The sequence below is a fragment of the Perissodus microlepis genome, chromosome 12, assembly GCF_051167445.1.
Source record: "Perissodus microlepis isolate ML-2025 ecotype Zambia chromosome 12, ASM5116744v1, whole genome shotgun sequence".
Classification (NCBI taxonomy): domain Eukaryota; kingdom Metazoa; phylum Chordata; class Actinopteri; order Cichliformes; family Cichlidae; genus Perissodus; species Perissodus microlepis.
Genome location: NC_140472.1, coordinates 19216212 through 19228984, shown reverse-complemented (window position 1 = coordinate 19228984; position 12773 = coordinate 19216212). Strand labels below are relative to the sequence as shown.

The 12773-nt window shown below is 40.4% G+C and overlaps 3 protein-coding genes across 7 annotated transcripts; 1 reads left to right on the top strand and 2 right to left on the bottom strand.

The window, feature by feature from the left end:
* Window positions 1-70: 70 nt before the first annotated feature.
* Window positions 71-3910, bottom strand: dguok (deoxyguanosine kinase). The gene is made up of 7 exons (XM_084946150.1): window positions 3295-3910; window positions 3096-3205; window positions 2803-3002; window positions 2556-2703; window positions 2358-2473; window positions 771-870; window positions 71-552 (listed from the first exon to the last, which is right to left on the bottom strand). The coding sequence occupies exons 1-7, from the start codon at window positions 3542-3544 to the stop codon at window positions 526-528; spliced, it is 951 nt and encodes a 316-aa protein (XP_084802276.1). The 5' UTR covers window positions 3545-3910; the 3' UTR covers window positions 71-525.
* Window positions 3911-5625: 1715 nt separating this feature from the next.
* tcn2 (transcobalamin II) lies at window positions 5626-9159 on the bottom strand. Of its 2 annotated transcripts, none has more exons than XM_084946147.1 (10): window positions 9070-9159; window positions 8707-8777; window positions 8068-8257; window positions 7799-7968; window positions 7374-7526; window positions 6775-6947; window positions 6516-6690; window positions 6246-6426; window positions 6051-6169; window positions 5626-5956 (listed from the first exon to the last, which is right to left on the bottom strand). In XM_084946147.1, exons 2-10 carry the CDS (start codon window positions 8762-8764, stop codon window positions 5895-5897), a joined length of 1281 nt encoding a protein of 426 aa, XP_084802273.1. In that variant the 5' UTR covers window positions 8765-8777; window positions 9070-9159; the 3' UTR covers window positions 5626-5894. The 2 variants fall into 2 exon arrangements, with proteins under 2 accessions (XP_084802273.1, XP_084802274.1); XM_084946148.1 differs by having other exon boundaries at window positions 8707-8774; window positions 9070-9131.
* On the top strand, window positions 6115-12761 carry ccdc117 (coiled-coil domain containing 117). Of its 4 annotated transcripts, none has more exons than XM_084946154.1 (6): window positions 6115-6220; window positions 10099-10177; window positions 10308-10358; window positions 10464-10733; window positions 11410-11553; window positions 11908-12761. In XM_084946154.1, exons 2-6 carry the CDS (start codon window positions 10140-10142, stop codon window positions 12140-12142), a joined length of 738 nt encoding a protein of 245 aa, XP_084802280.1. In that variant the 5' UTR covers window positions 6115-6220; window positions 10099-10139; the 3' UTR covers window positions 12143-12761. The 4 variants fall into 4 exon arrangements, with proteins under 4 accessions (XP_084802280.1, XP_084802278.1, XP_084802277.1 ...); XM_084946152.1 differs by lacking the exon at window positions 6115-6220 and adding an exon at window positions 9266-9554 and having other exon boundaries at window positions 9970-10177; XM_084946153.1 differs by lacking the exon at window positions 6115-6220 and adding an exon at window positions 9269-9554.
* The last annotated feature ends 12 nt before the right edge of the window (window positions 12762-12773 follow it).

The window sequence follows — 12773 nt, the reverse complement described above, 5'->3', positions numbered from 1 at the left end:
CCTTTCTATTTCCTTAATGCAAATAAAGTTTATAAGAATAAAATGACTAATATAAAATGACAACTCAATGTTGAAATGTAAAAACATGTTTTATTTATTAACAAGCTGCAAGAAACATTTGTCTTAATTGCTTGTTCCAATGAGTTAGGATTATAAATATGTTTATAAAATAGTACACAGACACACACTGTGTGATTTCAGTTCTAGTACGGATTAGTTTATAATTTATAGAAGCTGTAAAAATGTGCTGACTCAGAGAGACAGCTCCAAAGACATAAACAGTAAACTACAGTTTAAGAGGTAACGTTCATAACTGCAAAGTGTGTTTCAAAAGTAACCAGGAAATAATAGTACAAGGTTTTAAAGTAACACATTCATATCCCAAAAAAATATATGTCAGGGTTTCACATCATATGGTCCAGAAGCTCATCAAAAAGAGGTCTGTGCATTAATTTATATAAAGACTTATATGGAGGTCTGACTGGTTTCATCTGTTTCCCACTGTGCTGCTGCTGCTGGTTCCTCTCATAAAGCATCAAAGAAGTTCTTCACCTGTGGACAAACAGGCATACTAGGATCACAGCATATCAGAAACACATTAAACATCCTCCATACAAAAACATGTCAGCTGACTGGCTCAAACACCCTCACATGCCCCACCCCAGGGTGGAAGATTGTGATTCACAACATCAGAGCAGTGCCCCCGTGTGGTTAACTCTGGCACAGCACCTTTTAGGAATAAATGCCATTCAGTAGGTATTCAAGCACACCTTTGTGATAAACTGTTCCTGCACCTCTGGGTCACTCTTAAATTCCACGCTGGCATCAAGTTTTAAGACGGGTATCTGCTTCAGCTTCTCAAAATGGATTCTGAAAGGAGAGAACAAAGCTGTATCACGCACTTTATGACATTAACAGCAGACCACACACTGCTGAACCGTCAGCTGTTTACAGCAAACAGCTGCAAGGAACCTGAACACAAGCACTGTGCCACCACCAGAAAGTTTAGACCAGCTAGATATCACTACTTTGTGTAGTTTCTCTTTTTTACTTGTAAGCATAATGGAGAGGGAGACTAACGGGATAGCGGGCTATCTCCAGCTTAAAGTCAGAGTTCTCAGTATCACAAAGGCGAGTCTCTTTTTACTTGACTACATCGCCATGCTAACCTACACTGAGCACATACCACATTCAGAGTTTCTCATTAAAATCACCTGGAAGCGCCACAATTTTCACTTATTTGTTTATTTACAGCTTTGAGTGCAATGCAGAGTGCTGGGGGAACATGTTTTACCTTAGTAACAAGGTGGAGCTAACTGTGCATGACAACTGGTAACTGGATGCAAGTATTCTGTTGGTCATGCAGAAAATGTATAAAGGTCTTTACGCTTGACTCTAATTTACTTTTGCAGCTAATAGAATGCAGAACATGTTTTTTTAATAGACCAAATTAATTTCACCTTATGTTCCAGAGCTCTAATGTGTCTTTTGTTCCATTTTTCTCCCCTCACCTCTTGTGGGAGATGACCGTGCTTCCCTGAGCCTGGTTGTGCCAGAGATTTCTTCCTGTTAAAAGGAAGATTTTTCTTTCCACCATCACCAAGTGCCTGCTCATAGTCTGATTGTTGAAGTTTTCTCTCTATTATTGTAGGGTCTTTACCTTACAATACAAAGTGCCTCAAGACGACTGTTGTGATTTGGCATTATATTATAATTATTATTATATTAAAAAAAAAAAAAACTGAATTATCACCTTAAAAACAAGAGTGCCCTCAACATTAACATATATCTATTAACTCAAATTAAAAAAAAAAAAAAAATTCTTAACACTGTTAATTCACCAGATTAACGATTTTCTGCAGCATTACAGTCTTGTCTTATTTGTCACAGTGTTGCATTTTACTGTTATTTTTGTAACACTATTTTATGAATATCATCTGATAACATCCGTGATTGGAGTAAGTGCCACTTATAGGACTCTTTCTGTGTGGAAGAGGAGTCACATGATGCCTGAAACAGCCTGGCTTTGTTGAACTTCTTTTGTAGTACACCCCTCTGGTTAGGCGTGCGCATAAATTACGATGGCAATAAATCACATAATCCAGAAAATCTGGGGTTAAACCTTAAGTGATGTCACCAGGCCCCAGGTCCTTCTTCATTGTACAGTTGACCCCCGGTATTTGCAGAGGTTAGAGACTACAACTGCCCGCGAATAGATGAAATCCGCAAATACTTGAGACCCCCCTGTAAAAAGGCTTATAACACCAAATATACCTTAAAGTGTCACCCTAAAGCAGCTAACAGCACTGGAAAAAGTCAAAAGATAATCAGAGCTGTGTAATCTTATTCTCACTCACTCGGTCGTTTTCTCGACCAGCCACCTCTCATGTTGAGAGTGCAACTTATCCAGATAATCCAGCTTCACGCCCTCCTCTTCTGCTCTTCCCCGACGCTGCAGGCGCTCCATGCATTTCTAAAAGACATGCAAAACTGTTTGTGTGACACTAAATTACCTTGCACTCAGAGCACCAAATACTGAATTTCATGTGCCATACCTCTGGTGGGGCGCTGAGGTAAATTATGCCCTCTAGCTCCACCTGGTGTCCAAACTGCTCCACCAGGAGGGAATGCCAGTCCTGGTAGACGGCCCATTCTGTAGTGTTGATACATCCCAGTTCAAACATGTTCAGAGCAAAGATATATCTGAGAAAACATAATACAGGAGAATTAATTTTCAATATATCCTTGTCAAAATTTTGATAAGTTTGTTGAAAATACTTCTGGTAAATGTGACTAACTCACCTATCGCTGTAGACTGAACGCTCATACACCTGGACAGGTGTTCCCTTTGACTGGAGGAGGCGTGCAGGTGGAGGCTGCAGCTGTGTTCTGAGCCGGCTCATGCAGGAATACGTCTGGAACGTGTATGACCAGCGCTGAGGGTCCTGGTACATCATCTGCAGCAGGTTGCTGACTGTGGTCTGTGGGGGCACACCTTGGCCCTGTCAAAGACACGAGCAGACAAATGTAAGCTGTATCATCCTGCCTTCCTTTAATTTTTGTAACAAAAAAGATGAAGATGTTAATATACCCACCTTTGAGGTCTCACTCTCAATGTTCTGCCACTTGCTGACAGGTTCTGCCACCACCTCCCAGTCTGCACAAGCTGACTGCAGGAGTTTCGCAAAGGTCGATTTTCCAACAGCTGTTATTAAAAAGCAGGTAATGCAGGAGATCAGCACAGAGACATACAACAGGAGATTCGTCTAACTGGGACAATCTGTAAACTCTTACCGATGTTGCCCTCGATAGAAACTCTCCTCACCCGAGCTTTTGCATCCGCAGCTGAACCTGACAGGCACCTCGAAGAAAATAAAGTGAGGCTTCCTCTCTTATTTGCCATAGCTCTCAGTACGGCTGTGTATCCACCTCTCATCAGGGACTCAGAGCTCTTCCACTGGATGCATGTCAATCTTCTGACCTGTGTGAAACCTGCTCGCTGATTATATATGCTGAACAGAGCGTACCGACAAGGCGCAGACATCCCGACAGGTAGTACAACTATACCGGAAAATCACAATTACCCGCAGGTCATTCGGTGGGTAAATGCGTTACAGAACCTGTTATGAAAGTTTGCATCAAGTTAAGACAGACGTTAGCTGGAAGCCCCACGTGAGGTAAGCTCGAGGAGCGTTCATCAGTAACCACAGGAGAGCTAATGTTATAGCGGTGTGGATGCTAACACCGCTATAATGTTGAATTAATGGTCAACGTACGTTTAATTCGGGTCAGGGAAAAAAACAAAAACGACTATTACCGGCTCAAAACACATGTACCTATTTTACACATGCTACAAACAGTAGCGTTAGCAACGAAAACCACTTCCGGCTCACGTTGTGTACTTTCGCAATAAAAGCCTTTCAATATTTTGCTTAGCATAAACAACGAGGTTTGTGTAAACTGACAGCACAGTTTGAGGTGGTGACTACTTATAAATGCATATGTGTGATGTGATATATATATATATATATATATATATATATATATATATATATATATATATATATTAGTAATACAGTTATATTTAATTATTACAAATATTTTTAAATATATTAAATGAGAATATAAATGTACATTCTCTTGTGACAACGCGAGAGTTTATTTATTTATTCTTTATTTATTTTTCACACAGTGAAATTTTCATACGCATTTCAACCTCGGTGCTTAGCGTTTTTTTGGGGGGTTTGGGTTTTTTTGGGGGGTGGGGGTACTTACATTCGTCATGTTTGTGAAGTTTGTTTTTATTTTAAATATGTATATTGTAGGTTTTCTTAGTTTTCTGTTTACATGTACTGAGAGATTTGCATTTACGCTAACTGGACAGGAAATTTAAACTTAAATCTCGTAAACTGGGAATTTCTTGGCCATCTCGCTAAATGGCCAAGAAATTCCCTGTTTACAAGATTTAAATTTAAATTTCCTGTCCAGTTAGCGTAATCCAGTAGTTTGTATTCAGCGTGTCTACAATAAAGTAAAACAAACAAACAATCAAAAAAATAAATAAATCAAAATTAAAGATAATTATGAACTAAATAAAGTATCCTGTGTTCGTGTGCCTTTGTAGAAAAACTTGTTTGATTTCATCAGCACAGGGTATGAGGGCGCCAGCATTAAACTCAAACTAAACAAAGATGGTTACATTGGTCTCGATACATGTATAGGCTATTAAAAGAGAGAGTGTTTCACTAAACCTGATAATGCATTTTTAAATGGACTCCATCAAAACACATCACTTGCTGACAAACAGCATGCTGATTGCTGCGGAAATCAAAGATAACCTGAAACACCAACAAAAGTCACTTCTTTAATTTTCTTGAACGCCTGTCAGAAATTCTTACCGTCACATAGTGTTGCAAAGCACAATTTCTTTACGCAAAAACGCCTTAAATATATTAAACACTCAACGTAATGGCATTAATTTTTCACGTTGTTGTCACGTTTCAGGACCACGGACAGCACGTGCTTCTGCGTTCGAAAATTAGCTCGTTGCCTCTAATCAGCAGATATTAGTGAGCGTCACACCTTCCCATCAAACGCAGACGACTCCACTAGCTTTCTTAGTAAATTTGGCCCATACCCTACAATATATGTTGTGCATATGGCCGTAAACTGTAATATAATGATGTTTATATGCAGCCAATGCATGTGGCAAAGGGTCCTCAACCAATCTTTAATAAATAGATGCAAACTTTCCTATAAATTATTTTGCCAGATGAATATGAAAGATGCCATTTTCAACCTTAGCGCACTGACACATCTACTCGAGCCATGTTAACAAAGGCACCTGTTTATTAGTGCAAACAACCTAGCCTGTAAGACAATAATTTACCTCAGCAGTCAGCACGCAGTAACGCAGTGTGAAAGCTTGGCGCTAAACAGGCACTACATTTTTTTTTTTATTCTGCATTTTTATTATTTTATTTTTATTCAAACTACATACTTTTGAAAAGCCATCCAAAAAAATAAATAAATTCAGATGAACTGTCACTGGTTTATACTGTTTGTAACAATATAAAAAGCATACAAATAGATTGTCCTTAAAAAAAAAAAGTCTTCAAAAGAGCATAATCACAAAAGTCATTTTAATTGACATTTCGTAGTAATTATATTATAATCATAAAAACGTTTTCCAAAGTAAAAATATTCAACACAAACTTTGTTGAAATAGCTCTTAATTACACTTTTGTTCAATCTTCAAATCTACTTAAAACGCAAACATTCTGTTAAGTAATTGTGGGATTTATTGATATATGATGCCAAGAGACAATTTAGGTGTAATTATTAGTTCATAAAGATTAAAGTGCTGATCATCTAATCACTGATTGGCTGGAACATCAGTAGCTCGTGTTTCTGATGGTGATCCTTTGAGCCGCCTCGATCTTGAAATCACCAACACCTGACAGAGAGACACAGTGAAAGCAGATCAACGAAATCCTCGTTTGTGCGTCACAGTCTAAAGTGTGTTTGCATGCATGTGTGTGTCTACTCACCCTCAGTGAGTGCAGTGTCATCTGAGGAGAGGTGCCAGTATCTGCGGTCGCTTTGCCTGGCCTGCTCTCCATTCACCACACTTAAGAAAGGTCCCCACAGGCTGGACTCCTTCTCAAACCTGCCACACAGCATCGTCAGAGACTACTCACTGCAGCCAATCACACGCAAGGTAAAATGCAATTGCATGAACTCACATGAAGCCAACATTTTCCTCCTTGAGCAGTTCAAGAGCCTCTAGCAGGGAGCTGCCCTTTGGCACATGCACCGAGTAAAGTGCTGCCGCTCCGCTGGATGTCACCACTTCCACCATCACATTCACCTTGACCTGGTTTGGTGAAACTACTACAGGATCTAAGGGCTCAAGCACCAGAGTGTCTGCAGGAAGGTACACATATAACAATGTTAGAGTGGCAACAGACACAACCTAAAGTGGCCAAAGAGGGTAGAAATGATGTTGCACATACTATCCTCAGTGAGGCACTCCTTGCTTTTAACTGCCATGTAGGATGTTTGCTGGAGAGCAGGCAGAGTCTGAGAGATGGCCATGGGGTTGTGGTATGCGTTGCTTCTAGCAGCTGTCCTCATGGCCTCCATTGAGGTGGCACACTCTGCAACCTCACTGCCCATTGCTAACAGGGCCTTGAACACATCAAATAAACACACTTCAGCTGCAAAGATATTGCTCTGTAGAAGTCTCTGAAGAGAGAGAGGAAGGATCCTTACTTGAACTGCAAGGCCTGTGCTGAATTCATTACCAATATGACCATCAGCCCTGCGGGAGGCTAGAAGCTTCTGCTTGATCTTGCTAAGAGCGGTGTCCAGCCCAGCAGCGTTTTGCATGTGAGAACCAGAGTCCTTCACACACTGGAGTGCCATTCCAGCCATGGCATACGTATCTGAGGAGAGAAATTGGATAAAATATTAGCACAACTGCATCATTACAGCTGTATTCAAAGCTAAAATACAAAGTGAAAAGCTTTTAGCATTTTCACAGCATACTAATGTAGATGTTTAGTGAGAGCTAAGCTAGCAGTACAAGAGGTAACCGCTTCGCCAGAGCAAACTGTGGCATAGACAAAGAACTGAAAGCTAAACTGTATGTAGAGCTTCCTGTTAAATATCCATCAGGTGGCCTCAGCTTCAAACTCAGTGGATTTTGATCTGAAATGTAACACGGCAGTGAATATATGTTTACTCCATCATGTGTCATCATGTCATCAGCAGAAAACTAATTTATCCTAAACCCATGATTGTTAGTAGGTAATAGCAGGGTGACTCCTGCATCATTATTTAAAGACACCATTAAGGCATGTTTCACCCACCCACACTCTCAGACTCTCCATGTTTGAACTGCTCATGTTCTGCTGCTTTGATGAGCTTGTTGGTCACATGGTTGTTGACCCTGATGCCGCTCACACAGAGAGCGAGCACACCCAGGGAGTACTGGTAATAGTTGGTCAAAGGGCGGTGGCTGACTGAATGCAGGAGAGAAGAAGCAAATTAAACCAAATTACACTGAACCACAACTTCACAGCAATGTTTAAGAAATTATGAGGCATAATTACAAAGTTACTCTATCCCTGCTAAATTCACAAACTATGAGATATGACCCCCGTCCTCTACATTAGGTAAACTCTGGTCAGATACTGTAGCACATCAAAAAGGAGAGGATTGCTGAAAAAATTTTATGATAATGATTGCCCTTCAGAAGCTAAAAATCAAACAAACAAACAAACAAAAACCTTACAGGCAATGTGCTCTTTCTCCAGCTCCATCTGGTTCTTCAGGTGTGTCAGCAGTGCTTCACTCCTCTCGTTTACAGTGAAGCTGACCGTGTTGAGATCATAGCAGGAGGACTTTAAAGCCAGGTTGTAGAGCGCCAGCACACCAGTCACAGGCTGACTGTTAGAGAGAGAGCTGAGAGGAGGAAAAAAGGCTCAGTAGAGAACATTGGGGAGAAAGAGAACTTCATATAAAGTGTTTAAGTGTGCATAAATGTGTGTTGTGTGTGTGTACCTTTGAATGTCATTGTGCAATTCATTTTTTAGTCTGTTGAGGTGTTCGCTCTCCTTGGCCAGGTTGTGGTTATTGGAAAGGCGTAATGCCAAGTGGACACTGGGGTTAGGAAGTCCCTCCTGGCTCTCCAGAGAGCGAAGGAGATTCTTGTTGAGTGAAAGCAGCAGCTCAGTGTTGGAGCCTTCTGTATCTGGAATTTAACTTTATAGGTTTAAAAAAAAAAAGTCACCTGACACAAACAAAACCTATAAGTATCTCTGCTCTGCTGCTGTTGACATTTACATGAACTTTTGAAAGTGTTGCAAAACCATAGCTGCTGCATCAGCAGGACTAATTTACAGAATCATCACTACTGCGTTCAACACCCTCAGCAGATCAAGGCCAAAGAGGAGCCACATTCACTGTTAATCCTACACAACTAAGTAAACAAGCAACACAACGTATCACTCACATTCATTAAATACGCAATTGCAACATCTGTGAATGTCCAGACTCGTCAGTAAGTGTATTTGCAAACTGGGTTGCCTCAGAGTTAGTGCAGCTTTAGGAAGTTTAGTATAGATAAGTTTTCTTTTCTTTTCTTTAATTTTTTAAAAAAATTAATTTGTAAAGACGTCTTTTTAAAGTCGGCCTACTTACCACATGGTTTGGTAGAGGCAAAACCAATCAGTGCTGAGATTATCACCAAAGTTATCATTCTGGATAACCTGCTGGTTAAAACATACAAAAATAAGGCACACAGGCACACAGAAAATGAATCAACTCGGCTAAAGAGTTCAAGTTAAAAACAAAAACAGTAAAAGTAAAACAGATATACAGTCATTGCGGGTGATAAAAATGCAAGGATCTTTGAGGAAGGCATGTACAAGTAATAGAAAATAAATATAAAAATAACTAATTTATAGTGACATGGATTGTGTGCCAGCATCACAGCAGACAGTAAGTATCACATGATTATAAAATCAAAGCGTTGTTTTGACATATCCTGTAAACAGTAGTTACCTCCACGGATCGTCCAAAGTAAAGAATCACAGCCGAGTGACGAGACGAGCTGGGACAACAGCTTCTAGTATTTCACTGTCACATGACTGGTCATTTGCAATCATAACGCGAGAGGGTCCCTTTAAACGTCAGCTGACAGGAAATTAAGAAAAAAAATCTCTAATATTAAAAAATAAAATGCCAACACCGTCTTATTGTCACTAGAGATCACTTTTACATTTCCACGACGTTTTTTTTTGTCGTTTTTTTTTTTCTTTTTCGGAAACAACACTTTGTAGTACATCCACTGGAACTACATTTCCCACAATCCCACTAAACGTAACATGCGCACTTTCTAGAACCTTGACGACTGTTCGGCGCGACTCAGTATTCAGAGTAAGGAGCTAACGTCAGTTTGACCCAGCCTATCATAGAAGAAGTCCACAGAGCACGGTGACAGTTAATTTTGGATCTTTTTCTATTCGACGGGGGTATCATGCGATTAGGTTAGTACGACTTTAGCTTGTAAAAACTATTTTTGTGTGCAAATGGGAACTCTCTAAAGGAGAATAAATACGCTCTGAACGGAGGCGAGCTAACTAAACACATTTGTCAACAACAAAAACGGCAATGGGGCAGGGCAGCTGCACAACTCGCTCTTTAACGCCAAATATTTTTGCTTAACTTGTGCAGAGTGGCTGTTCAGTGCAGGGATGAGGCTGTCGTGTGTTTACCTCTCATCTATTAATAACACAAAGTTTTATCATTAACATGCTAACGGCAGTAGCGTTATAGCTAGCTAAATAGGAGGCAGCTAGCGCGATGTAAACAAATAACATGTGCGTCATGTAGTTTGTAAAAAAATAAAAATAAAAAAACCTTTATCGGCTTAACTGACTGGTATCAATACTGATCTTCCAGATCAGAGTCGTTAATAGCTGCTTACTCGCGTAGCTCTTCAAAAACATTTCATCGATTGGGCCAGCATGCATCACCCTGCGCCCCCAAGCAGTGAGCTGAGCTGCCTCCCAGCCATGTATTCCTTTTCAGGCCCCACAAGCCTTCCCGACTTCGACCTCGGACCTTCAAGTATGATTGAGGATGTACAGACAGCGACAGTCTCTAACAGGTATGTAACTGATGCACAGTGCACTATTTGTTTGTTTTCACCACATTTGTCAGACACGCTTTGGCTTAATTTGAAATATACTTTTATTTCTGAGCCTGACACAGGCATTTTCTGTGCCTCTATTCCACAGCAACTGGGAGACTAGATGCCTCAGGAAGCACAGGAGGAGAGCAGATGATGAGTAAGTGAAAGATGAATTATTTAAAAAAAAAAAAAAGAATAAAAGCATTTGGTAATGCTTGTCTTAGCCCTACATAAGTGTTAAACTATATGATTGTTTTATCAGGGGTTGCAGTGCCAAAAAGAGGAGGTTAATGTTTGAGGCAGAAGTTGCTCCTTCAAATTTGAGCACTAGCACAGAGTGTGACTGGTCTGGTGCAAACAGCTGCTCTTCTCAGTCTGCACAGCAAGCCTGCCCTGCGCCTCCACAGTCCTGCACAACATCTAATAACACCACTTTGCCGCAGACCTCTTCTTCCCTGTTCCGACTTGAGACGGAGAGCTCCTGCATGGAGATCGAGGCCGCACAGAGAAAACTTCAGGAGATAGAAGACAGGTATGCAATGTATAACATTTGGGAGAAAAAAACTGAACAAAACACGACTTGTCATTTGTTCACAGCAGCTGTGTTATGTTGTGTATTGTGTCTTTAACCTCTGCATGATAGTTTTATCTTCCTTTGTAAAACGAGTTGATTCTATTGCCAGTTCACCAACCCATATTTGTGATTGGTCAGATGTTACCAAGCCCTTTCATGTAAACATGCAGGGGAAACATTGGGTTGGCTTAGAGATTTAGCCTCATATGCTTGATTATCCTGATTGCGAATGATGGGTTAAGTGAAACCAGATAATGGAAACATAATCCTGGGTATGTTGTACATGCCCCGAAGCAGGTTTTGGTATGTAGAATAAGTAACCATAGTGAAGTAACCCAGTAAAAAGTTCTGAAGTCTGAGTATTTGAGGTCAATCCTGAACGTACCTCTGTAAGCACAGGCCTCTGTTTATAATGTGTATACAATGTATATGTCAGGCCCACAGACCACCCTTCAAACTGTTTTGTATTTTCACTTATTTACATTGTCAAGAACTATGTAAATGCATAACATTTCCATTTATATCATTCAAAGTGGGTTTTTTCTTAAATCTGGCATTCAGTGTTGGTGAAGAGTTTGGGGGTTACATCATAAGAAAGAGTGACAACCCACAATGTACTATTGATGTATCACAGAATAACACTGGAGGACGATGAGGATGAAGATCTGGATGTAGAGCCAGCTCCGAGACGCCCGGTACTGGTGATGTCTGACAGTTTGAAGAAGGGCCTGCGGCAGGGCATCAGTGACATCCTCCCCCACACAGTAGCCCAGTCTGTGTATGTTTATTTTGTCATTGGAACATTTAATGGTGATTTTTAAGTAATAAATAGAAATGGATATATCCTTTATTGTCCCTCATTGGGGAAATTCAGGTGTTCTAGCAGCAAAGCGACAGGCAGATGGAGCATGCAGATTCACACAAAAGTTAAGAATATAAAAAGCAAGAAATAATAGACTGTACAGGGAAATTTACGACATAAGGAAAAAACGAAAAAATATGAGTAATGATGTGAGATGGACTCCAAATATTGTTTTCAACTGGCAAGAGTTTCTTGATTAAGAAGTCAGCACAGTTGCACTCCTTTAGGGATGCTAATATTTGTGTCACCTTCGTCTTTCTCACACTTTAGGAGCCGTTCCTGTATGGAGCTGGTGCTATGGCGGCCACCAGAAGATCCCTTCAGTCAGAGACTTAAGGACTCATTACAAAAACAGCGCAAACAACAGACTGTGTGTCGGCAGACTCCAACTCCATGTCCATCTCCCAGTCCCCTTAACACCTCAAGTCCACCAGCAGACACACACTCTCCTCTGTACAGTTTCTCTGTGGCCCACAACTCTGGGGAGGAGGAGATGGAAATGTAATAGTGTTTCTCCACAAAGTGATGCCAAAGTGAAAGACTGGAGACTCGTAGCAAAGTAAAAAGATTTAAAAAGACGTGGAACAACTTCAGGCTGGTCAGTTTGTGTCTTTATAAGGATATTGTGAAGTTTTGAACAGTTTGTGAAGCGCATCATTTTCTTGGCAGTAATTTATGTTTTCTGACTTTAATCCCATTTGATCCCACTTGTAACATAATAACTGACATAATCTCCAAGGTCTGTCAACAAGTAGCCTTACATAATACTTCGCAGTATTGATGTTTCCCGTAAGAAGTGAAACGACTTTTACGTTGCCAAAGCCTGGCCAGCACTACGCTGATGTGTTGTAAATATGATTATATTTCTTAAACATCAGCGTGGAGCATCACATTTGCTTGTGGCATGCCTTCCTGCTTGTAGTAATACTTCTGGCGGAGAGATCATCTCTATTGCTTAGCAAGTATGCCATTAGGGGAGCTTGGAGGAATTTATAAAGTCATGGAAATGCAGATTTTTATGGTTTAACTGTATTTTCATATGCACATGACCAGAACTTCAGCTAGCCATTGGGTGCTATAAACTTTATATTTGTTTTTTAATAAATGTACAGTTTTCATGTGTATATTCTGCCCAG